This window comes from Cibotium barometz, chromosome 58 (assembly GCF_041138505.1).
Source record: "Cibotium barometz isolate CiBa-2024 chromosome 58, ASM4113850v1, whole genome shotgun sequence".
Taxonomy (NCBI): Eukaryota; Viridiplantae; Streptophyta; class Polypodiopsida; order Cyatheales; family Cibotiaceae; genus Cibotium; species Cibotium barometz.
The window spans coordinates 39,165,343-39,188,940 of record NC_141103.1 but is presented as its reverse complement, the minus strand read 5'-3'; the positions used below and the strand labels follow the sequence as shown (position 1 = coordinate 39,188,940).

Below are 23,598 nucleotides of genomic sequence, written 5' to 3'. Positions count from 1 at the left end.
CAACTGGGCTGAAAGTTTTCTCATTTATCAATGCCATATGTCTGCGCATACCCTTTGGCTACCAACCTAGCCTTATACATGTTTATGCTTCTATCACTGTTATGTTTTACTTTGTACAGCCACTTGCATCCAATGGCTTTCTTGCCTTCAGGCAATTGTACTAAATCCCAAGTCTCATTTCCATATAGTGCATCCATCTCCTCATCCATAGCTTTCTCCCAACACACATTTCCAACAGCCTCATCAATGCATGTGGGCTCTACAACCTGCACAACCTTTGCTATATATGCATAGTGATGTGTCACATAACCATCATAGGTAAACCTCTGCACAAGGTTTTTCACTCTCCCAGATCTTCACAGCTTTTCATTTATGGCTTCCATAGCCTTCTTTACACTAGGTGTTCTCATAGTTGGGATCCCAAGCTCCTCATCAAGGCTCATATCTGAGCCACTAGACTCTCCATCAACATGAGAATGCCCTACAGAAATGTCAGGCATACCAAGGGGCTCAACCACTTTCTCTTTTCCTTTACGTGATGTACTAATCACATTTGCAAGACTGGTATTATGACGCAGCCTGCCACTCCATGGTCTATCAACAGACCCACTAGATGAGGACTCTCCTGGTCCACTCAAAGACTATGATTGCTGACTTGCATTCTCTGCAACCACACTTCCACTCACATCAGCCCCAACAGCTTCTTTTTCAGCAGCATACTAGCTGCTCATCTCATCAAAGACAACATCCCTGCTTACCCTCAACTCACGTGTAGCAAGGTTATAACACCTGTATCCCTTTTGCTCAAGGGAATATCCAATAAGCACACATTTTTCAGCTTTTGGATCCTGCTTAGTTCTCAGCTCATCTGGCACATGCACATATGCAATGCATCCAAAAACTTTCAGATGAGACAAATCAGGTTTTCTGCCAGTAAACCTCTTCTCTGGAGTTACATCATGTATGGCTGCAGACAGTTGGAGTCCTGTTCATGATGTATACTACTGTAGAAACAGCCTCAGTCCAATAGCTATGCGGCATATTCTTCTCTTCCACCATCAATGCTCGTGCAATCTCAGCAATGTGCCTGTTTTTCCGCTCAGCAACTCCATTTTGCTGCGGAGTGTATCTGCATGTAAACTGTCTCCGAATACCATTCTTCTTCAAAAATTCAGAGAACTCGTTGGAGAAGTACTCTCCCCCTCCATCTGACCTTAGGCACTTTACATATTTCCCTGTTTGCTTTTCAACCAAAGCTCTGAAATTCTGAAAGTGAGTGAACACCTCACTCTTCTCCTTCATGAAATATACCCACACTTTCCTTGTGTGATTTTCCTTGTGTGGTCATCAATGAATGTCACATAATACCTGCAGCCTCCCATAGACATGGTCTTCGTAGGACCCCATACATCTGAATGCACAACATCTAGTGCATTTCTGCTCACATATCTGTTACGTGGAAATACATGCTTTGTTTGCTTTCCAAATTGGCATGCTTTACATATTCTCTGCATACCTTCCACTTTAAACTTTGGCAGCCCTGTCACAATTCCTTTAGTCTACATAGACTTCATTCTCTGCACATTCACATGTCCAATTCTTTTATGCCAAATGTCTATGTCTGCAACAATTCCTGAACCATTTGCAAACATCGCAGCACTCATTTCAGGTATGTCTATATTCAACGTAAATATTCTGCCCACTTTGTTGCCTTTTGCAACCAACCTGCACTTGTCTTTAAAGTCTTCAACATAACAACCATCAGGGTTAAATCGAACCTGCAAACCCTGCTCAATCATCTGGCCAACTAAAACCAGATTCTTTGTTATGTTCGGAACATGAAGTACATCTGCAGGTACTTCACTTTGCCATCCTGCATAGACAATGGCACATCTCCAACATGGGCAATTGGATGAGCAGTGTCATCCCCTGTTTCTACAAAACCTAGTCTTTCAAGGTTTTTCATCTCCTTGAACCACTCCCCATGACTTGTCATGTGGTTCGAAGCACCTGAATCCACATACCATACATCATCTTTTTGTGTTGCTTCAACATTTTCAGACATGGCATTCATGACATGCTGCATAACAAACAACCTTTCATATCCTCATTGTTTCTGCTTGAGGATGCATAGTTGTTTTGCTGCACTTTCCCATTTTGCATGTTAGCCTGCTTCTTATAACATTCTGCCTGCACATGTCCAGGCTTACCACAATAAAAGCATTCACGTGCATCATTATATTGCCTTTGCCAATTTCCACGTCCTCTTTGACTCCCCTTGCCTCTAAATTTGCCTCTTCCACCTGTGTGTTGTTGATGTTGTTGTTGTGTATTCTGGGATTGTTGTTGTTGCTGCTGCTCGCCATAATTCTGATTACCTGTTAGGCCACCTTGTGTTTATATGATGCTTAGTGGCAACTCTTGAGTACATTCCATTGCTCATTTGTCACATCTCAGTGGTTGCATGTGTTGCTTTGTTGGTGTGAGTTTGCTTATGTGATAATCATCTCCATTGTCAAGCCTAAGCTCACACCATGTCTTTTAACATGGTATCAGAGATACCCTTTTTGGGAGCTTTCTTTATGTGAGAAGTGTGTGGGTTCATATGTGTGATTTGTTCACAACCATTTCTCTTATCATTAAGTGGAAAATTGGTGAGAGAGTTATGTTGCATATGTGTGATTTGTTCACAACCATTTCTCTTATCATTAAGTGGAAAATTGGTGAGAGAGTTATGTTGCATTTTTTGCTTACATCTATTGCATTTGAGTGTTGATTCTTGCTTCTTAGAGTGGCACTTTGAAGCACCAAGAAGGCCAACATCTTTAACCCCTTAGGGAGCATTGCTTTGTGGTGTACTTTTTCCCTATGCTTGTGTAAGTGGCATGCATAAGAGTGAGGGAGGGAAAGCATTAATAATTTCATCTTGAGTGGCACAAGAGAAAGCATCTATGAAAAACTCTTTGTGAGTGAGGAGGAGTAGAACACAAATTTCGAGCGTGAGAGCATTGAGAGAGAAGGTTGAGTACATCAACCTTCGTGCATTGGAGCTGAGTTTGGAGACTCTCTTCAAAGCCATCATCAACAAGAAGTATGGTGGAAGACCTTGAGCAATTATCAATCTCAAATGGTGGCCAACATTGATGATTAAAAGCATCAACATTAAGAAGGTATCAAAGTCTGTTTTTTTTTCTGTGTGCAAAATAGAGTGGAACTAAGCATAAATTGATGGCTTCAATCCCACTTGTGTGAGTGTTCATTGCACTCGTGTGAGGGCTACTCAGGGCGTCAATTGTGAAGCCTTGGGCCTACAAAAAAACACACAAAATCAGTCGCCTAGAGTGAGATTACCAGGCGCGGGTCTCAGAGTTTCTAAGAAACTGAGCAGAGAGGTTGATTGGAGGCTGTAATTCGCCTAATCGAGCCAAGCACCAGAAACATCTTTGTGGGGAATTTGTAGCCCTTCTGAAGATGGTGAAGCCCAGCCTAAAACCTATCTAGTTGGTGCGGTGGATTGCGTGCACTAGCAGTATCATCAGAGTCGTGGAAGCGTAGCCCAGAACCAGTGCTAATCACAGGCTTAATTGAGTCTTAATCACACACATTGTTTGCTTCAGCCCCTGGAGTAGCTCAAGGTGTCTCGCCTCCAACAAACAACTTGCAAGTTGGTCCACAAATCAAGGGGAAATCAAGCCTCCACCGTCTGAACATTCTTCTCCTTCATTATAGGAGGGGAAAGTCTATTTCAAAAGTTATCTTTGTGATTTTGTTCTAAGGGACATTTTCTCTAAGGTTTTAAGGTATTTAATAAATACCTTGTGATAAACAGGCTCATCACACCCTTGGTATTTTCTTTCATCATCTTAGTGGGAGAGTGAGTATACATCCTTTGTGGCAAGCATCATGTACATGCTCTAGAGATATAAAGAGCACATCTCATTTTGCATTTCTTAGTGAAGGGGTTGAAGGGTTCAAGTGTGTGAAGTGTTAGTCAAATGACAAGATATCTACACACCAAAACTAAAGCATAAGCAGCACTTTCAAAGGAGTCAAAGAGAATCACCAAGAGCAAACCAAAACCTTCATACTACCATCATTGCAAAGCCCTAGAATGCTCAAAGTGTATGTGCATTCATTCATTTACATCTCTTTGGTGAGGGGGTACTTGAATGATTTACTTTCTTAGTGCAAAGCTCCATTGTGAAGTCCTAACACTATAAAGGACTTCCCTATGTGTGTAATTTGGGAACATTGTGTGTGTGCACAAGGTTGAGTACCATGGCACAAATATGGTGGGAAAGATGTTTGATAAAACAGATAAATTTGATGGATCCAAGTACCATACTTGGTGCATCCAAATGCAAATATTTCTCATAGAAAAAGACATGTGGGGAGTGGTCAATGGCACTGAAAAGAGGCCAAATAGAGATCCAGATCTCATTACCAAGTGGACCAATTTATACTCCAAAGCATTATCCCTCATCATTTGTGGGCGGCTAGGTAATAGCCAAATCCATCAAGTCAGCTCAACACAACAAAGGCTTCCAATGAAGCATGGCTTAGGCTCAAGTCAACAAACCAATGCAACTACTAGGTTCTTCTCTTAAGGAAGAAACTTTATAAGATGGAAGAAACTTTATAAGATGGAAAAAGATGAGAAAACCAATTTCGCTTCTCATGTCAATGACATTAGGTGTATGATTGATCAACTAAGTGGTGCAAGTGTTACCATTGAAGAGGAGGCCATTTATGTGTTGCTCTCCAGCATGCCTCCTTGTTATGAGCAATGTGTCTCAATGATAGCCAATCAAACCAATCATACTCTTATCTCAGTGACTTTTTCCCTCATTCTAGAGGAAACCCATATGGAAGGTTCCAAAGCTTCAGCTTCTTCAACACCAGTTCCACTAGAGCATGCTTATTCTGATACAGTCAAGGGACAAGAAGACCAAGGCTCCACGGACTTGATACTATTGCAAAAAGAAGGGCCACATCATCAAAGATTATTCAAAAGGAAGAAGGACAAAGAGGAGAAAGAGAAGGGAAAGACAAAGAAACCAGAGATTCAGGTGGCAAACTGCTCTGACACATTATTTTAGAGCAGTTGTTATGTATGACATTTTATAGCTCGTGGGGCATTTCTTATCTTAGTGATGTCTTAGTAATTTTTATCTTAGTGGTAGATGTGATCGAAGCACACCTGTGTGGTATAGATGTGGGTTTTATCTTAGTGGTAGATGTGATCTAGCATCCATTCTTAGTGTGAGATCCTTAGTGGTACCTTAGAGTGTCTTGTTCTAAGGTTAGAAGGCTCATTTACTAGAGTAACTCAGTGTAGATCTAGTAGATCCTTTCCCTTGATTGAGGCATCACCTTTTAGGTAAGTCTAGTGAGAAATTTGAGGGAGGTGGAGAGATTCATGAGCTCTAGGCACCCCCTTCTCTTGAGCCTATATAAACAGGGCAATCTACTCATTCTCATAGAGCTAAGTGGAGGGAGTAATGCCCATGCTTTGTGTACTTGCTTAGTGGCTAATATACTAAGTGATCCTTTGTGGAAATAATCTCTTCTTTGGCATTTTCATTAGCATGTGTTTATGTGATGCTTAGTGGTGACTCTTGAGTACATTCCATTGCTCATTGGTCACATCTCATCTTTACATAAGTGGTTGCATGTGTTGCTTTGTTGGTGTGAGTTTGCTTATGTGATAATCATCTCCATTGTCTGGCCTAAGCTCACACCATATCTTTTAACAAAATACGGCATGAGGCCCAAAAGAGGTCCCTACCCGTGTCGCCTAAGTCCAAGAATAAGGCACGAGGGCTCAAGGAGGAGAGACCCAATGAGCTCCCTATCGAGTCACCTGTAAGTCTAGGAGGCGTGAGGGCCAGAGGAGAGACCCAAAGAGGTCCCTAATGAGTCGCCTACAAGTCCAAGAAAAATGAAAAGAAAACCAAAATAAAAGCATAAGAAAATTATAGAGAAAAATGATGTAATGATTTCTAGAACGTAATTACTTGTTGGGTGTTGTAATTTCAGGACCCAAGGGAGAACTCACTTTGTAAACACCCAGAGTGGAAGCAAACTTCCCAAACTCTCAAAGATGAAAAATTGGAGATGAAGCTGATTTCCCGAACACATGGAGAAGAAGCAAGTTGCTACATCATATCACCTACAGAGTTTGGTTGATGTGGATGACTACATCCACATCCACAAAGAAGAAGAGGAGGCCAAAATTAGTGGCCTAAGCTCGCAAGCTTCACTGACATAGATGGTAGCACACTTGAGTGGCCATGGACAAGATTCTTCATCGGCATATGCTTGTGGATTCTTCATTGGATTGGTGAAAATCATCTTTCCACCATCTTCGTGGTCTACCATCAGTTTGTGTGGTTCTATATGATTATATTGTATAACTTGAGATGGCTTGCATTATACCTTCTAACAGCCATTTATTCACACATTTGTGTGGTTCTATATGATTATATTGTATAACTTGAGATGGCTTGCATTATACCTTCTAGCAGCCATTTATTCACACATTTTCATGATGTACTTGGCATTGATAGGAGATAGTAAACCCCCAATTAAACAAATGGGAAGAGAGCTGTGAGTGACAGGTGTGAACACCCCCTAGCATTTTAGCATTAGCTTGGGTGTGAATGCCCCTAGCATTACTAGCATTAGCTTAGGCTAATGAGTTGTGGGATTTGGTCATTAAAAGATGTCATATCAAGAAGTGGTTACAAGAGGGCTAGTGGGGAGTTAGGATCTTGTGGAGGTTATGGGAGCCCAATAGTCACATGGGTATCCCAAGAGTCACATGGTTGGATGGCTATATAAAGCCCCTCTTATGTGCAAATTGAGAGTGAATACACTATGATGTTTTGCTTGTTTTCCACCATGTTAGTAAGGCTATGCTAACATACTTTTCTCTGTTGATGTTTTGCTTGTTTTCCACCATGTTAGTAAGGCTATGCTAACATACTTTTCTCTGTTGATGTCTTCTATAGAGATGTGAGATAGAGCCTCTACACATAACCACCATGCCTTGCTTATGGGCCCCTTGCATAGGGTTTTTATAAAGCTACGTCACATCCTGCACCTTTGTATGACCATCAAACATCGCCTTACTACTCTGCCCTTCCTTTGCCTCCTTTATTGTGCCTCCTCTACTAGTGTGCTTGCTATGTAATTGGAAATAGCGTGTGGTTAGCATGTTGGCCAGTATGTTTCTCTCTAGCTTGGCTTGAGCTTTATGAAGCTCTCTTTGTGGTGCTTCTTATGTGATAAGTTCATGTGCCTCAAACAAGCACAATAGGGTTGCAATGAGGGGATTGTTTCTTGTTGGGGACCATCCAATGCGACAAATCATGGTGAGGAGATGGAATCAGGGAAGGCATTGGTTTTTCCATCTTGAAGGGTTACCTTGAAGGTTTGTGGGTTATCTCTAGCTTTTATCTTTCGGGGGGAAGATTTAAGGTCAAGTTTTTGGGAGAGTATAGCGCAAGGTAACACTAGAGGTTGGAGTTCTTTGCATGGCATAAAACTTTTGGGAACATGTGGGAGCTCTTTGCCAATTGAATTGCATAAAACTTTTGTATGTGGACGTAAAATTGACCTTGCCCCCTAGCCTCAACTACCCTATCAACAAAGCCACCTTGATGTCCATGAAGACCCTTGTTCAGTGAGGAAGAGCCATGTGCCGCATACCCAACAACTAATATAGCCCAAAGGGCATCCTCTGACTACATCAAAAAGTCTACACATATCTCAAGAATGCCCTCACAACCATTCATGTGGCGTTCTTGCAAGACCTCTCAAACAATAATGAGGCATAGGAGGCTTATGCCTTTTTCATGAACCACAAGCTTGAAGATGAAGAAGATGGTGTTGAAGGCTCCTATGACAACAAGAAGGATGACGACAAGTCTTTAAGGGATGAAGATCCAAAAGGTGATAAAGAGAAGGCTTTTCCAATAGCATAGATTACAAATAAGATCTAAAGGAGGAGAACCCAAAGCGCCCACTAGAGGCCAGCCCACCCCACCAATCGCTCCACCCCCCACCAAACCAGCACCCCACAAACCAATTGCTCCACCCTATCCAGCCCAATAGCATAGATTACAAATAAGATCTAAAGGAGGAGGACCCAAAGCGCCCACTAGAGGCCAGCCCACCCCACCAATCGCTCCACCCCCCACCAAACCAGCACCCCACAAACCAATTTCTCCACCCTATCCAGCCCAAGACCCCACCAAAAACCCTCTTGTCAATCCTTATGCATCATCATAGATGGGGCTGCCAAACTACATCCATTCCACCCCATGTTCTTGATCTTCTCCCTTACCTTAACCACCTCATCATTGAGATCCGTGAGCAACCCAGCCTCAATGAGGTGCCACTATGCCAATAACCACATAGGAAGATCCCATTGCAAATGATGTCTTGCATGTCTATGTCTATGAGTAGTAGAGCTGGCATATCCTTCTCATCCATGGGTCCTCATCTCCCATTGTAACTACCTCAAGACATTTGACCAACCCTTCAACACTACCAAAGTTTGCCTGGTAATTAATACGTGCAAAAGATGTTTGCTAATAAGTGGAAGGCCGACAGTCCGCAACACAATAAAGGTAGTGTTGACCAACCCAAGGTTTTGCAAAGCTGCAGATCATGTAGCCTAAGTGGCACCCTATCTTTTCAACAATCTTGAGATGTGGGAGCAGTACACAACCATGCCTAAGGACGTCTGCATTGACCCAATTTTCATACCCATCAAGTGAGAAGGTGGTCCTAGTGCAAGTTCTTGAATATGGAGGGCAAGTGAGAAGGTGGTCCTAGTGTAAGTTCTTAAATATGGAGGGCAGGGCCCCCTTCTACAACTTTCCTTACTTCAAAGGGTCCCACACAACTTACAACAATGGAGATGCAGCTTTGCACACATAATTTCAGTGACCAGTAGCCATTTGTCGCTTCTTCGTACTCATTATCCTTATCCTCAAAATGGTGTAAAATGGTACAACAGGACCACTGGACTTACAAAGAAATCCTAATCTTTGACCTTAATGAAGAAACCAATTTTCACCCCAACAGATTGAATTCTACACCATGGTCAAATTCTTTCACGGCCCACCAGCCACCTTCGAGGATGTGTTTGATATCGAGTTCTACAGAGATCGGCAGAGACTGGCCAATGGCTTTCATGAAAGCCCTTTATCTCACCGTCTTCTATGACACCAATGGCATTTTTGGCTCCACAAGTTGATAAGTGTCATTATTATATGTGCCTAGCCCAACCTTGCCAAACTTTCAAACCTTACATCATGGGCCAAGATCCGTTATGAGAGGTGCTCAAATGGGGTGCAAAAAGAAAAACTTAACTTATTTTGAGCCAGATCTAGAGAAAAGCTAAGCCTAAACCTATTTTTAAACACAAGAATACAAATTGAAATTAAAAGTACATATGAAAGCAAATAAACTAAATTAAAAATAAAGATAAATTTAAAAATTTAGGATTCAAAATCAAGTTAAAAAACTAGAAAATTAACACACAAATGTAGCAAACCCTAAAAATCAAAGCTTTAACAAATATCCACATAGATATAGAAATGCAAAGGAAATAATATTAAGATAATATTACAAGACTTCAACTTGGCATTAGAGCTAGCGCAAAAAGGAATGAGATCCTACAACAACTATCTGATTCTTGTAATCAAGGGAGGTACTACTTAACTTTTATTATTTGAGTGAAAACTCCGTTTTTAAAAATAATTACACTATAGCTACATTTTAGTTACACTAATTACACTATAGTAAGTGTTGTTGCATTTTAGTTGGAAAAAATATTCTCTTTATTTTGACTTCTCAGAGGTTTTGTCATTGGATAATTCAATTGCCTTCGTCCCATGGCATGGCTCTCTGAGGAAGGGTGGCCAAGTGGTTTAAAGTGTAGCACTGGAAATAGTATGTAGACTCTTGTTTACCGAGGGTTCGAATCCCTCCCCTTCCTTGCCATGAATATAAAGAAAAAAAAGCCGGTTCCTCAAAAAACTTTGGAATAAAGAGATGGAAATAATACCTTTCATGGATGTCTTCGAGACAAATCTGCCCTGGACTCTTGAGTGACGCTGAATTTGTCCAATTGAATCATACATATCAATATCGAGTTTATTCTTTATCAAACATGGTCAAAGACGCAAACACAACATTTTTAGAAACCACGTCTCTTCGGTTATTCCACCCGAGCATCAGTGGAACAAGGACCACGCAGCCTTATTCACACAGGTTTATGAATATCATCGGACTGCCAGAGGATTTTTCCTTGTGACACAACCAAAGGAGGTAGTGCTTAACTTTTATTATTTGTGAGTGCAAACTACATTTGTTTTTAATAGTTACACTAATTACAATATACTGTCATTTTAGTTAGCAAAAGTATTCTCTTTATTTTGTCTTCTCTTATATGTTTTGTCATCGAATAGCACAAGCATTGAAGAGCAAGTGTCTCCCATGTTTAACATTCACTTGAAATAGCATATAACTTATGACTTTTTGCAAGATTGCTTATTTCCTAGACAATCCATGAATGACTTTGTGATATGATATGCCATGAAAATGTCAACAAAGTGTGAATTTTATGCAAAGCGGAAATCTTGACAAGGTATTGTTTCACTTTGATCTCATCCATCCTATGCAAGCATGTACAACAAGCTATGAATTTTTTTATGATCCAATGTTTGCTACAAAGTTGAAAATTGAATATTTAGATTATCTATGCATTGTCATGTGTTGATTTGTACTCATCTTGTAGTGTGTGTTCAAACCACAATGATATGTGAATTCAAAAAACAAGACAAAGATGCTCAAGTTTAATTCGGAGGATGCTGAAGAATGTGGTCATGAAGTATGGCTCCCCTTGTTTTCAATCCCATGGGTTTAGACATTATAAAGCACCAACAAATTGGCTTGCAATTTGAAAGGTCTATAACAAGGGATTAGAAGTGGAAGGAGCTTGCTTGTATCACTAGGAACATGGATTAGAGGGTTACTAAAAGGCATACCTTCCATTATAGGAGCTTGCTTGTATCACTAGGAACATGGATTAGAGGGTTACTAAAAGGCATACCTTCCATTATAGAGGATTACTTTAAGGTATATATATATAGAGGATTACTTTAAGGTATATATATATATCCATTATAGAGGATGGAGAGACACACCTAACAAGGATATATTATAGGATTACTTTAAGGTATATATATATATCCATTATATAGGATGGAGAGACACACCTAACAATGATAGTGCCCTAGAAAAATCCAAGGTAATAAGGCAATGGTGGAAAGTTAATCACGCACAACCTGAATAAATACCTTATCTTGATGGATGGATATCGTGGTGGGAGGCTATCACATTATAAGAAATCAAGATTTAGGTCAGTTTCTTGTGGATTCCAGTGATAGACTTTTTCTTCTTCTTCTTCTTCTTGGTTAACACATTGGAGGAACAAGTTAGTGATAGAAGTGCTTTAGCATCAACTAGATGCACCAACTTATCCGAATTAATTTGTGGGAGTGGTTGGATTTTGAGGGCTACATTCAATTGAATCTCATCATACAATGCTTATGTGCGTGATTGGTTTGGAGAATGCATTATTACAAGTTATTAAGTTTGTGCATAATGCATATGGTTTACACATAGGTGGAGACCCAAGCTTGCAAACTTTAGCTTAACAAAATTTATCAAACAAACACAAGGTGGCCAAATGCATGCAAAAAAAGCTTCCTATAACGTGTGTATAAAAATAAAAAATTCGGTGCAAAGTCAAAGGACATTGACTACCAAAATGTGTATTTGTCTTTTGCAAGTTTGAAGCCTCAAATCTTTTTTTTAAAATTTTTAGCTTCTTTCAAAGTAGGAGCATGCACCTTCAATTTTTGTGAATTTGAAGGTTTTGATACTTCTTTTGTAGGTTCTTTCAGCTTGGCTCGCAACAAAGTAAGCATAATCAAGGGAATATTAGACTACACTATGTAGTAAGGATGTTAAGCCAATGTAGGTGCAAGGTTTTTGGTATGGAGGCTATTGTTGTAGCTCTGATGGGCAATCTTGTTAAAAGTGTTTGGTTCTCCAACCTTTACATAGGGGTATCAATGTGTGAATACCTATAGATAGGTAGTTGACATTGCTTGTTTCGACACCCTACCACTCTTTGCAGACCATGTAGCAAAAGATTTGTAATGCTATGGTTGGCTTGCTGCATTGCACTAGATCTTTCCCTTTGTACCATTCTAGTTTGAAACCCTGAAATCAAATTTAAGTTTAGTTTCATGTTTTGAGGGTTTTGCGACATTAGATTTTTGAGCTCTCACCCTCTTACACTTTGATCATAGAAGTGCATAAACGACCGAGGTCACTCTTGGCAACATGGTGATTGGGGTGGCAAGATAGGTTGGGGTAGGTGTGTGTTTAGTACCCATAGGATTCCCCTTCATTTTATATCTTTAGTAACTAGGGTCACCAAAGGAGCTATATATTTTGTTTTGAGGGTGGGGAAAGGAGTGTTAATGGATGACTTAGAGAGAATGAAGCAGTAGGGTCTACATATGGGTAATGCATTAGGGAGAGCACTATAAGATGTCATGGCTTGCATGTTTACAAAGAGCATAAAGTCCACCATGACCTTGGGAGTTTGGTAAGTTCCTAACAACCATTTGGCGCCATTACTACCAAGGACAACTATTCCACTTTGCAAGTTGTGGTTTATCATTTCTCAACATGGAGTAGGCAAATCATAAAGTAGTTTTCTTGCCTTTTCCAATCAATCCCTACTTTCACAATTCTAAACTAGATATTCGTGAATGCCCACATGAATTGCAAGTCTTGTGGAAGACACATCCCCTAGTTCAAAATTATAGATATGTGTAAAGTAAGTTAAACTACAACATGGTTATTCACCGCAATGAAGACGCTCAATAGAGAGCCATGGAGATCTCCTAAATCTGGCACAACGTTGATTTTACCTCTTCATTTCCTAACATTGTTAGATCCATGATGAAGACAGTAACCACAAAAAGGATTATTGCACTCAAATGAGCCACCACAATCCCAACTATGGTATCGATGTTAGTAGGTCTTGTCCCGAAACAATTTCCATTGAGGAGACGTCCTTACTAACATCGTGTAGCTTAAGAATAGTATAAAGGGAGTTTCTTTAACAAAATTATGCTTAGTTAACTTTGACATATGTTTTGCAATCACAACTCTTGGGGCATATGCCAAAATAAGATTTTGAATACTAAAAACTCCATCCCCATGTGAATTTAAATTTGCTTCATTCACAAAAGAACCAATGCACAAGTACCAAGGCCACTCCTTGTGTCATAGGTGAAGCAATTTGGAGAAGCCAAAGCTTGTCTTGTTGCTCCAAGCTTTAATCTAGTTGCTCCAACCTACACTCCTTGTGTCGTAGGTGTGGCAATTTGGAGAAGCCAAAGCTTGTATTGTTGCTCTAAATTTTAATCTGCTTGCTCTTTTGTAATCCATAGAACCTCAAGAAGTGAGAATGGAGAAGAAGAGAAGAGAGGGGAAGAAGGGGGAATCTTGATCTAATATATGGCATTCCCTTCCCAAACCCTAATCATCAACATATTCCACACACACTCACAAAGGTTTACGCGAGGAAGAGAGACTAGAGAGAACACTATAAATCTATTGCATAAATGGGAAGATGACAATTACAACATAAGGAAATTCATGGTAGAGGTATTTTGTGAACCTATATAAGGATGTATTCACTTTCTTGATTTTGGGACTGATCTGGGTGATCTAAGTGGCCTCTAGGGACGTAGTTTTGTAACTTGTGGTTAACCTCTTTCCAACTTGTCATTCTACTTTTCATTGAAGTGGTTAGCCCTTTTTACTAACCTTGCTTATAGAGATTGCACTTAGTGTGCATGATTCTATTTGGATCAGTTCATGATTTACTTTGTGAGTGAATCAATCTCATTGAGAGAGTTTCTTGTTGAGAAATCTTACAACCTATATCTAGACTAACTTGGTAATACCCACCATGGTATAGAATGTGTATGTTGGAAGTCTCATTGTGAGGTGGTTGAATGAACACGTGGCCTCATACTCTATGGGTTCCTCACTAGTCGATTTCACATGCTTGGGGTGGTTCAAAGTAACGGGCCTATAGGCTGTCACGTGAAGACTTTTCCTATGGTATCTATGGGCAAATGTTTGATGCTTGAGATGTGGGAACGATTGGTTAATGGTTATGCAACAATTGTACTAAAGCATGTGGATAGAAGGGCAGATAGTGTATGTAAGCATAGGCATAGAGGGTATATTTATGTATGTACACATAAGCGTATAGGACGCGTGCACATCATGAGCTTCAAATCCAAGCCACGCTTACGCTTGAGAACTAGGGAGGAACAGCCCCACTAGCTCAAGATGATTCCACCACCATTTCTTACCTTGTGAGCATGGAAATTGACCATCATATTCTCTCAACCCTTGATTAACTATTTTCATTTCTTTAAACTCCATTCATGAACATAACAAATATACTGGTGACGGTGAATTAGAATTAATAGTAAATACTAACACCGTCGACTTAGTGAGTAAGGACTGCAACAACTCAATAATTTTTGGTGGCCTATATTTTATGGCGGCCTCCCAAGGCTGATGCAGCCTGGTCGTGACAACCTTTCAAACTCATTGAAAAACCCTCCCAAGATCCTGTGAGAAGAGCCGTTTAATCATAACTAGCCATGGATATGCAACAAATTAGGGAAGAAGGCAATCCCAAGACCAACCATTCTCAGCGACACACGCATGGAAAACAGAGACTACAAGGTTAATCTGACCAAAAGCACATGTTTTGTTTGTTTGGTGGTTTGTAACGAATCCATCGGTAGCATGGACTACTTGGGGGGAAAATCATATCTGAGGACATGTCAAAGGAGATGGCTGCATCATGTTTGCAGGTTGCCTTCTGCCATTACCTAAATTGAATCCTTCATGAAATGGAAATGGAAATGGAAATGGAGTGAATAAATGCAGCCCACCATAGCAGTACAAAGATGGTTTTTGACATTATAGTTCAGCATTTAGGGCTGGGAAATGCGTATCTGATGGGGGATCAATAGATTACAAAAGCCACAGGTAGATTACAGTGTTTAACAGAAGAAGTCCTGGGCACTTGGGTGGGCAGTGTTCATGTGCTCTGCAAAGTCGTGTTCTTAGAACCCACGATGAGCAGCTCTTATGATACGCCCAATGCCGCATTGTGGCAGCAGTGACTGTGTTGCTTGCAGCAAGGCTACAACCAACAGAGCTTCATATCCGTCTGCCAATATGATACCCTCCATTGCATTAAAAGTCAGCCAGTTCATGGCCAGCAACACAAGCTGGTTCAGCAGTGCACATAATAAGCTAAAAACTGTGCAAGAACAATGTGTCCTCATCTGGGTCCGGATAGCTCAACTGCTTCAAGTATCAGCGAAGAGTCCTCCACCAGGTCGAAATATCTCTGCGGTATGAGCTCGGCGCTTTGACAGCGGTCGACCTCAGCTCTTTGCCATGCTTCCCATCTTTCAACAAGGCCATCGCCTTCCAGCATTCGCAACACTTCAGACATCTTGGGGCGATCAACAGGATCAAACTGTGTACACAACAAGGCAATTTGCACCATCTCCTCCAGTTCAGCTGCCAAATAATCAAGTTTGAGTTCTGCATCCACAAGTTCACTTAGTCTCTTCTCTTGCTGCAGCTTTTTCACCTGTGAAATATCAAACAACGTCAGCTTCAACAAGTGCTACAATTCAATATACAGCACTGTATGACCTAGCAAGAATGACCAGTCCTTACCCATTCCAGAAGTACTAAACCTTTCTGATTGGAGAGGCGCCCAAAGTCGATGGCTCTTTGTCCGGTAATAAGTTCCAGCAGCAGAATCCCAAACCCAAACACGTCCGTTTTCTCAGAGGACTGTCCTGTAAACAAGTACTCGGGCGCTATATGTCCTACTGTACCTCGGACAGTTGTTGTCACATGGGATTGTCTATGATCTAAAAGCTTAGCTAGACCAAAGTCCCCTACCACAGCTTCAAACTCCTCATCCAGCAGAATATTGGCTGCTTTGACATCCCGATGAATAATTTTCGGATCGCATTGCTCATGCAGATAGAGTAGCCCCCGAGCAGCACCCACAGCAATCCGCTTGCGAGTGGGCCAATCGAGAATAGGCTTTTCTGGGGGCCAAACAAGAGGTTCAAAACACGGTAAGTCTCTCTTGTCGTTGCCAGCATCTATATCCTACACAAATCCATTTGACAGAACTGTAAAATCCTACCTCGCAAGCGAGAAGCAACGCTTCCGTTTGGCATATAAGGGTAGACGAGCAAACGCTCCGTTGAAGTTACACAATATCCGATTAAACGTAGTAGATTTCTGTGCACAGCAAGGCTGATCATCTCTACTTCCATTTGGAATTGGACCTCCCCCCCTGCAGCATTCTTATCCTTCAACCGCTTCACCGCAACCACCGTATCATCTGGTAGAGAGCCCTTGTATACATTTCCGAATCCGCCTCTTCCAAGTATTTTGTTGTTGTGGAAGTTGTCTGTTGCAGCCTGCAGCTCACGGAATGAGAACCGTTTGAGCTGTCCCAGGCAAATTTCTGAGTCACCACGCTCTGGAAAAAAAGCAGCCACATTTCAAGCCAATTCACAAATAAGTTGGCAAGTGAAGTAAAGAATAATGTTTCAGACAACAAATGCAAGGTGAAGTTGGCAAGTGAAGTAAAGAATAATGTTTCAGACATCAAATGCAAGGTGCATTCATAGCCGGGCCTTCTGCTGTTACTAGGCAATTAAAGATCAGATCTGGAGAGCTTACTGTAAAAATCTTTGTGCCCTTTGCAAGTATGCATGTTTTAATCACAACTGATTGCTAGCCTAACTCACCTATATCGAAAAATATTTGCTGGTTACGCCGCCGTCGCCACAACATGAATGCACTAACTGCCAGCACTATGGATACAATAGAACCAGCACCTGTACCAACTGCTATTGCTTCAATCTTTGATCGTCCTTGTACATTTTGCGCAGAATCTGCTTACATAGTTAAACATGCTTTTCAATGCATAATCAAAGAGAACAAAAACCATCTGGGACGATTTCAATAAATGGACTTTTTGCGAACCTTGCGAGGCATTTAGTGGAAGAGAGAGAGGCGAAGGAGGCTCTCCAGGGCACTCATGGAGAGCGTCATATCCACACAGTAATTTGTTTCCTGAGACACTGCAAACAGGCGCCATATCAACATCATATGTGATACATAATGCACAACGTAGGTGAAACCGAAATGGTTTCACCAAAAAAGATTGAAAGCCATGGTGTAAGGATTACTTGAAAGTTGTCGCTGACATGCGAGGCACGTGTCCACTTAAGTTATTGTAAGATAAATCCCTGAAATCGCAAACTCATCAGCAGAGTACCGCGGCCCATTGTTGCAAGAATGTTCCTTTCTCACAAAGAGACAAGCACTTCATTTCTAACACATACTCTAAGTGACTTCTGACACCTCGAAAAATCTTGCTTCATGACAACCTACATGAAGTTAAGCTTACTGTGAACTAAAGCTATGGCATCTCCAGTTATATCCCTGGAAAACACATCATCGTACACATTTGCATGAACCCACGTACTGCATTTCTTTCAACCTAGAGTTAAGATGAAGGTAAAGACTAAGGGCAGCCCCACTAGTGTTCATTGATAAGGGGAATAGTTCTGCAAACAATTTCTTTCAACCTCCTAGAAAGAAAGAGAGAGTTTAAGTATTCTCTGTAAGATTGGAGCAGTGAGAGAGAGGAGACAAGCTCCCACTACGAGAATCATATCGGCTTCTTAAGAAGATGAGGGAATGTGAAGCTTTAGTAATTGGTTTATTACCAAAGGAGGATGGCCCATGAACTACGCTAAAAAACCTTCTCTGATCCATGTCCTAACTTTACGTTTTCATTATGTCCACTAGGTAAGAAACCCTGTTCAATGCGTCAAGAACCTTGGCAGGATGTATAGCTGAACTTCCAGCATCAAAATTGTACACCAAGAGATCTTGTTCACGAGGAACATGGGCTTCTCTGCATTCATGTAGAGCTCAAAGAACCTCCACAGCTTTAATGCTTGCTAAGGTGTTATGTTGCTTCGAAATCTTGTTCAAGAAAACATGTGCCTTCTCCGCATTTGGTGCTCAAAGAACTTCCACAGCTATAATGCTTGCTAAGGTGCTATGTTGCTTCTTCAAATAACATCGACAGCTTCACTGCTGACTTAAGGCATCATGTAGCTTCTTCGGCATGCATGAGAATACAGGAATGTGGTCAAGAAATAGAGAAACAGCTTCCACAGAGAGTTTTGCATACCAGCATCTTGATGCTATTAAAGCGTGCTGAATCAATGCATATGACATTACTCTAAGATCAAAATGGCTCTGCTCTGTGTTGTTGTGCTTTCTTCTCTCTGTATAGCTAACATCAAGTCAAGCCTAAACATTATCATTGGCAGAGTGAAAGCTCAGCCAAACATTTATGGGGTGGAAATGCATCCAACCCTACATCCGAAACGGGAGCCTTTTGTACCTATCGGCAATATAAAGATTCAAAAGACAAAATGTCAGGCTTCGTGACTAACAACTCTATTTTACCATGAAGGGCATGGCATGACATGGCTCTTGATGCCTCTATCTTCAAAAGCCAAGTTACTGCAAGAGCATCCCTTGACAGAAACAGAGATAGACTTATTATCAATTAAGCCAAACCTAATATAACACTATAAAATGCCATGCATAACAGTAGATTTGTAACATTGTCTCATAGAAAACCTTGATCTACAGAGGACCCTAAACTTTGTACCACCTATTTTATGTTCTATAATCCACATAAAGCGCATTGCACAATTTACAAGACTCAACATTGCTCAGCATGTGCCCATGACATTAAAACTCTTTGCCTCCACAAACTAGCCATCTAGGCATGTGCTTAACGTTAGAAAATCTCCATCCATCCCCACTCTCCTCTCATTGCATGAGTATATGCCAAGTAATGGGAAACAGCACTTAGATACTTACAAGTAATCCAAACCATGAATGTCGGCCAACCATTTTGGAAAAGTTCCAGAAAGGCTGTTGTTGTTGAGTCGCCTGTAAAATTGCATGCCGAATATATTCAATGATTGTAAGTTTCCGAGTCTTCACACCAATAGTCTTTTCAGCTGGAATCGTTTGGAAAGGTGTACGGTACTTACAAATAGGTCAAACTCTTTAACTGGCCCATGGATTGTGGTATTGGCCCACTGAAGTGGTTGTTGGAGAGGTCTAGACTAACCAGCTTAAAAAGCTTTCCCATTTCTACAGGGAGTTGGCCAGAAATATTGTTGTTTTCAAGCATCCTACATTTAACAAAGATGTGAATTTTGAACTAACTTCCGCAATCCTACATGTAGAAAATGCAAGTTAAGCAACCAAAAATGCTTACAGTGACTCCAGATTGGTCAAGTTTCCAATCTCCGAAGGGAGCATTCCAGAGAGCTGCAAGTTGGGTAATCCTCTGCAAAAACCAAACATCAATAGGCACAAATTGATTATACCCCTCTCTCAATGGAAAATGTTTGATGGAAGTTGGAATAGAGCAAAACAAAGTTGCTTACAAGCTTCTGACAAGCTGCTGCTTAGAGCAGGTCACATGATACCAGCTGCAGGGATCCACAGCATTGCCATCCCAACTACCTAAGGCATTTGTTGGGTCATTAAGGTGTTGCTTGATGACCATCAGAGCTTGAACTGCACAAAAAGTTGGAGACCTTTTCAGAAATCTTGCTCATCGAGGAAGCAGACAAGCATTCAAATAGCATGGACATAACTGTCATAGGCAGTCCTCATATTCTAGAAAGTAATTTTGAAAGGACAGGACTGCTGGAATAAAGAAAAGATTGTATCATCACTGCACTTTAGCGATGGCTTAGGAATCGCCTACTGGACGCAGACACAGCCTAAACAGCTTACCTACAAAGATTTTACCCACATTAACACACTCACCTCTTGAACAAACTTCATTGAGCTTTGAAAGCAAAGTAATTAATGGTCCTAGAGAACCTACCCCCCGTGTGTATGTGTGTGTGTGTGTGTGTGTGTGTGTGTGTGTGTGTGTGTGCAGATGCCTGGTGTGCTCAGACATAAGGCTCCCTCTCTCTAACACGTGTTGACTAAAGTGCTCACATAGGGATTTATGCATAGGGCTCCTCTCTCTCTCTCTCTCTCTCTCTCTCAAATTTCTCTGCACTTCGGTGCCATTATATGGATCACATTGGCCCGGAAGCTTGGTCATGATGTTAAAAGAATATCCTCTCTCGCGCTCTCTCTCTCTCTCGCCAACAAGGTGGATATCCTTAAGCGGTCAAGAAAACTGAAGGGTACCAAAGTGTGGATTGCAAATGAGCTCACCGCAACACAATTAAAGGAAAAAAACACCACTTGCTAAAATTCGGGCAGCGCGAAAAGAAAGCAAATGGGCTTTTTTCAGTGATGGAAAAGCTCTTATCCAAAATTTCCGCCACCCAAAACCAACTACTCCTCAATTAACAACATCCGACGGCCTCAGTCTGGCTCTACTGTAAATGTTGCATCTTCTGTGGCATAGTAATGAACACTAAGGATTCTTTTTTAGTTTGGTTTGAAGTCACTTTTTTGTTTCGGATTTAGCATAAGACCTTCATAGTCTTCATTTACGTATCGGGTCCATAGGCCATTTTGGTTTTCCGCAGACGTTAATACAACTTCTTTCTTTCTTTGACTGGGGGATGGAGACGGCTGCTTAATGCAGAAGTATGAAGTCACCAAGACAGGACATCCACATAAAGCTAGCACTAATGTTTACACTCATGTATCTTATTTTGTAAAGACATGCACTTGCATGCTCAGGTTTCATAGCATATTCAGCCTTTAAAGATGATAATACAATACATCTCATTTTTTTTCCTCCTTTTCTTTCCCAAAAAAAATCCTTCTATTAGTTAAAATAAAACCTGCCTAGAAGGCATTATACAAAGCACTGCAACAGCAGTAAACAAGGGTGCTTCCTCCATGGCTGGCCACTCTTGGAGGAAGGCTACCTTGGTTATACAAAAGCTGGCCTCCCAACCTAGCGTCATCTAGAGGGCATAGCCTCTCTACTGAACGAGAGGTTCTGTATCGCTCTCTTCTCAAGCCCAATGTTTTAAAAAAACTTGGGTTTTAAAATCCTCTCAGAAGAACCAGGAGTTTAAACCCCCACAATTGCTCTACTTCGATCCTCTTATTGATAATGTTCTGGCCATAAATTTGTTCATCTGATTTTGAAACGGACTCCATAGATGGAAGGAAATATCACCTCAATTGAGAAATTCATGATAATATTTCAGCATGTTGTAATTATGATCTTTAAGCATGTAGCAATGACGATCTGAAATGGCCACAATGATCGAGGGCTGTTTGTGTGAGCATTGAAAATAATGAAGGCCAGTGCGGAGTCTGTATGCATAAGGCACGTGTAAGAAAGTTCCTCTGCAGGACATACAAAGGCTAGCCTGTAAGAAAATTACTCTGATCATTCCTACACCCGACACCAAGGAAGTAGAGAAATTGTGATAAAGGCTGAGCTCTGTTAGATTGGAATAATGCGCCCCAGATGTAAGGGGGGACACCGGTTTTGGGTGATGTGCATGTTCCCATGACATCAGGGTTTGGGCGACGTGCACAGTAGGTGCTTGAGGCAAGGATGGCAACTGCTAATGAAAGTCTGATCAGAGCTTTTTAACCTGCGTTTTTTAAAGGTAGGAGAACTGTCTCGAGCTACAGAACGACAGAGCGAGGGGGAAAGGGCAAAGTCCGTCTTGAGGAGGAGGATCTAAGCAATGCGAGGAGCCCAACGTCGCAGAAAATGAAGTCTAGTGTGACATTGATGCGAGCAGACAAAGGAAATGAAGAACTTGGCTGAACACTCCCGGGATCGCAAGGCCAAGAAAAGGCAAAAACACAGCATTGAAAAGAGGGATCGTATCTAAGAAAGGGTAGCTGAAGCTTTTCCTTACCTTCAAAATTGACGCCTTTGGAGGTGAGCACTGACGTGGAAGGGCAGGCCATGGAGAAGACGAGCAGCAGCATAAGAAACAAAAGCCCGCAGGCGTGCATTCCCGCTGCCTTCCTCTCCTGCTGTTGTTGTTGCGATCAAGGAGTGTACTATCCTGTTGCTCCTGTGGGTGTGATGACGCAGCAGCAGCACAAGGTGAGAGAGTGTCATGAGAGGCATGTGCTCTCTTTCAACACAAAGGCGATAGATCTCTTGCAGTCTTCTTCCTCTTCTTCAGAGCTGGAGGTAGGAGGCATTTAAGCTCTGTGCAGGCTTTTCCCAGCGTTATTTGGTAAGAACCTGCAGGAGCTCATCTCTTGCCACTATGCGTTGCTCTGGCTTGTCGCTTCTCGCACAAGCTAGCTGGTTCTCTTGCATCATCTTCTACAAAAAAAGGCAAATTTGTGTCCTTCCTGGCGGTCTCTTGCTCAAGGCCAGAGATATGGCTATTTTAGCTGCAGCGTCGTCCTCATTCATCCGCCTACGCCTCATCATTCCGCAGTGTAATGCAGCTGAAGCTTTCTTAACAAGAAATACTATGTCTCTACAGCTATGTGTGTCCAAACGTGTTAATTTTTTTTCAACAAGCTTCGTCTCTTAGCATACCCGATCCAGATATGGCACAGTGCTGAATCTCACCAGTTTTTCAACCAGAATCCTCCAACCACCACATAGAGAGAGAAGAGGGGGTGTGGGGGCCAGCAGCTCTACCTTCTCCCGAAGCGAAAGGTTAACAGTTTGCTAACAGCAACCTCCTTCACAAGGTACTCTCTTTCAAAGAAGGCAAATTATTCCACAAAAACATGGCGTTTTCAAAGCATCAGCGAGGGACGCTGCGTCGCCTGGTGGTTTGAGTTTTCCGCTTGCAAAATGCAAAGGGTGGGGAGGCATTGGGCCTGGGGGTGGGGGGGGAGAGGGCCTACCGGTGGCGGAGCCCAAAGGTGACTGTGTTTGTCGGAGGGAGAGGTTTTATTCACACAGACAAGGGGAAAAGGGGGCGCGAGAGGGGGGGGACCGCCATGAACATGCTTTCTTTTCACTTGCGTCCTTTGTCTTTGGAAGAAGGGCGGGAGAGGGGGGGGCGGCCCGACCTGAAGGAGCCGGGCCCACAACAAGGAAGCCTTTTCCCTGGGCCCGCAGGACGAGGGCGGCTCTGCGTCTGCACAGTGTGCAATCCATATTTTACTTTTCTTCACACCTCTCATTTCATTTACAGTGTTTCACAACAGTGACCACACGCACACAGAAGAGAGAGAGTATGACACAGATAGAGAGAGGTGGAGAGAGAGTGGATAGAGAGAGGAGAGAATACCTACATGCAGTACATCACTCAGAGTTGGGAAGAACGGAAGGCTGCAAAACTCGCTCTGTGATCATTTTTCTTCTCATTGAAGTACCTCAAGGCTGATGGAGAGAGGGAG

At 41.7% G+C, this 23,598-nt stretch overlaps 1 protein-coding gene across 1 annotated transcript; it reads right to left on the bottom strand.

The window, feature by feature from the left end:
* Positions 1–15,084: 15,084 nt before the first annotated feature.
* Positions 15,085–23,120, bottom strand: LOC147606264 (protein CLAVATA3 INSENSITIVE RECEPTOR KINASE 6-like). The gene is made up of 11 exons (XM_086792808.1): positions 22,140–23,120; positions 19,722–19,854; positions 19,550–19,621; positions 19,320–19,463; positions 19,144–19,215; positions 17,424–17,483; positions 17,218–17,315; positions 16,980–17,126; positions 16,367–16,708; positions 15,883–16,265; positions 15,085–15,793 (listed from the first exon to the last, which is right to left on the bottom strand). The coding sequence occupies exons 1-11, from the start codon at positions 22,237–22,239 to the stop codon at positions 15,476–15,478; spliced, it is 1,869 nt and encodes a 622-aa protein (XP_086648934.1). The 5' UTR covers positions 22,240–23,120; the 3' UTR covers positions 15,085–15,475.
* Positions 23,121–23,598: the final 478 nt, after the last annotated feature.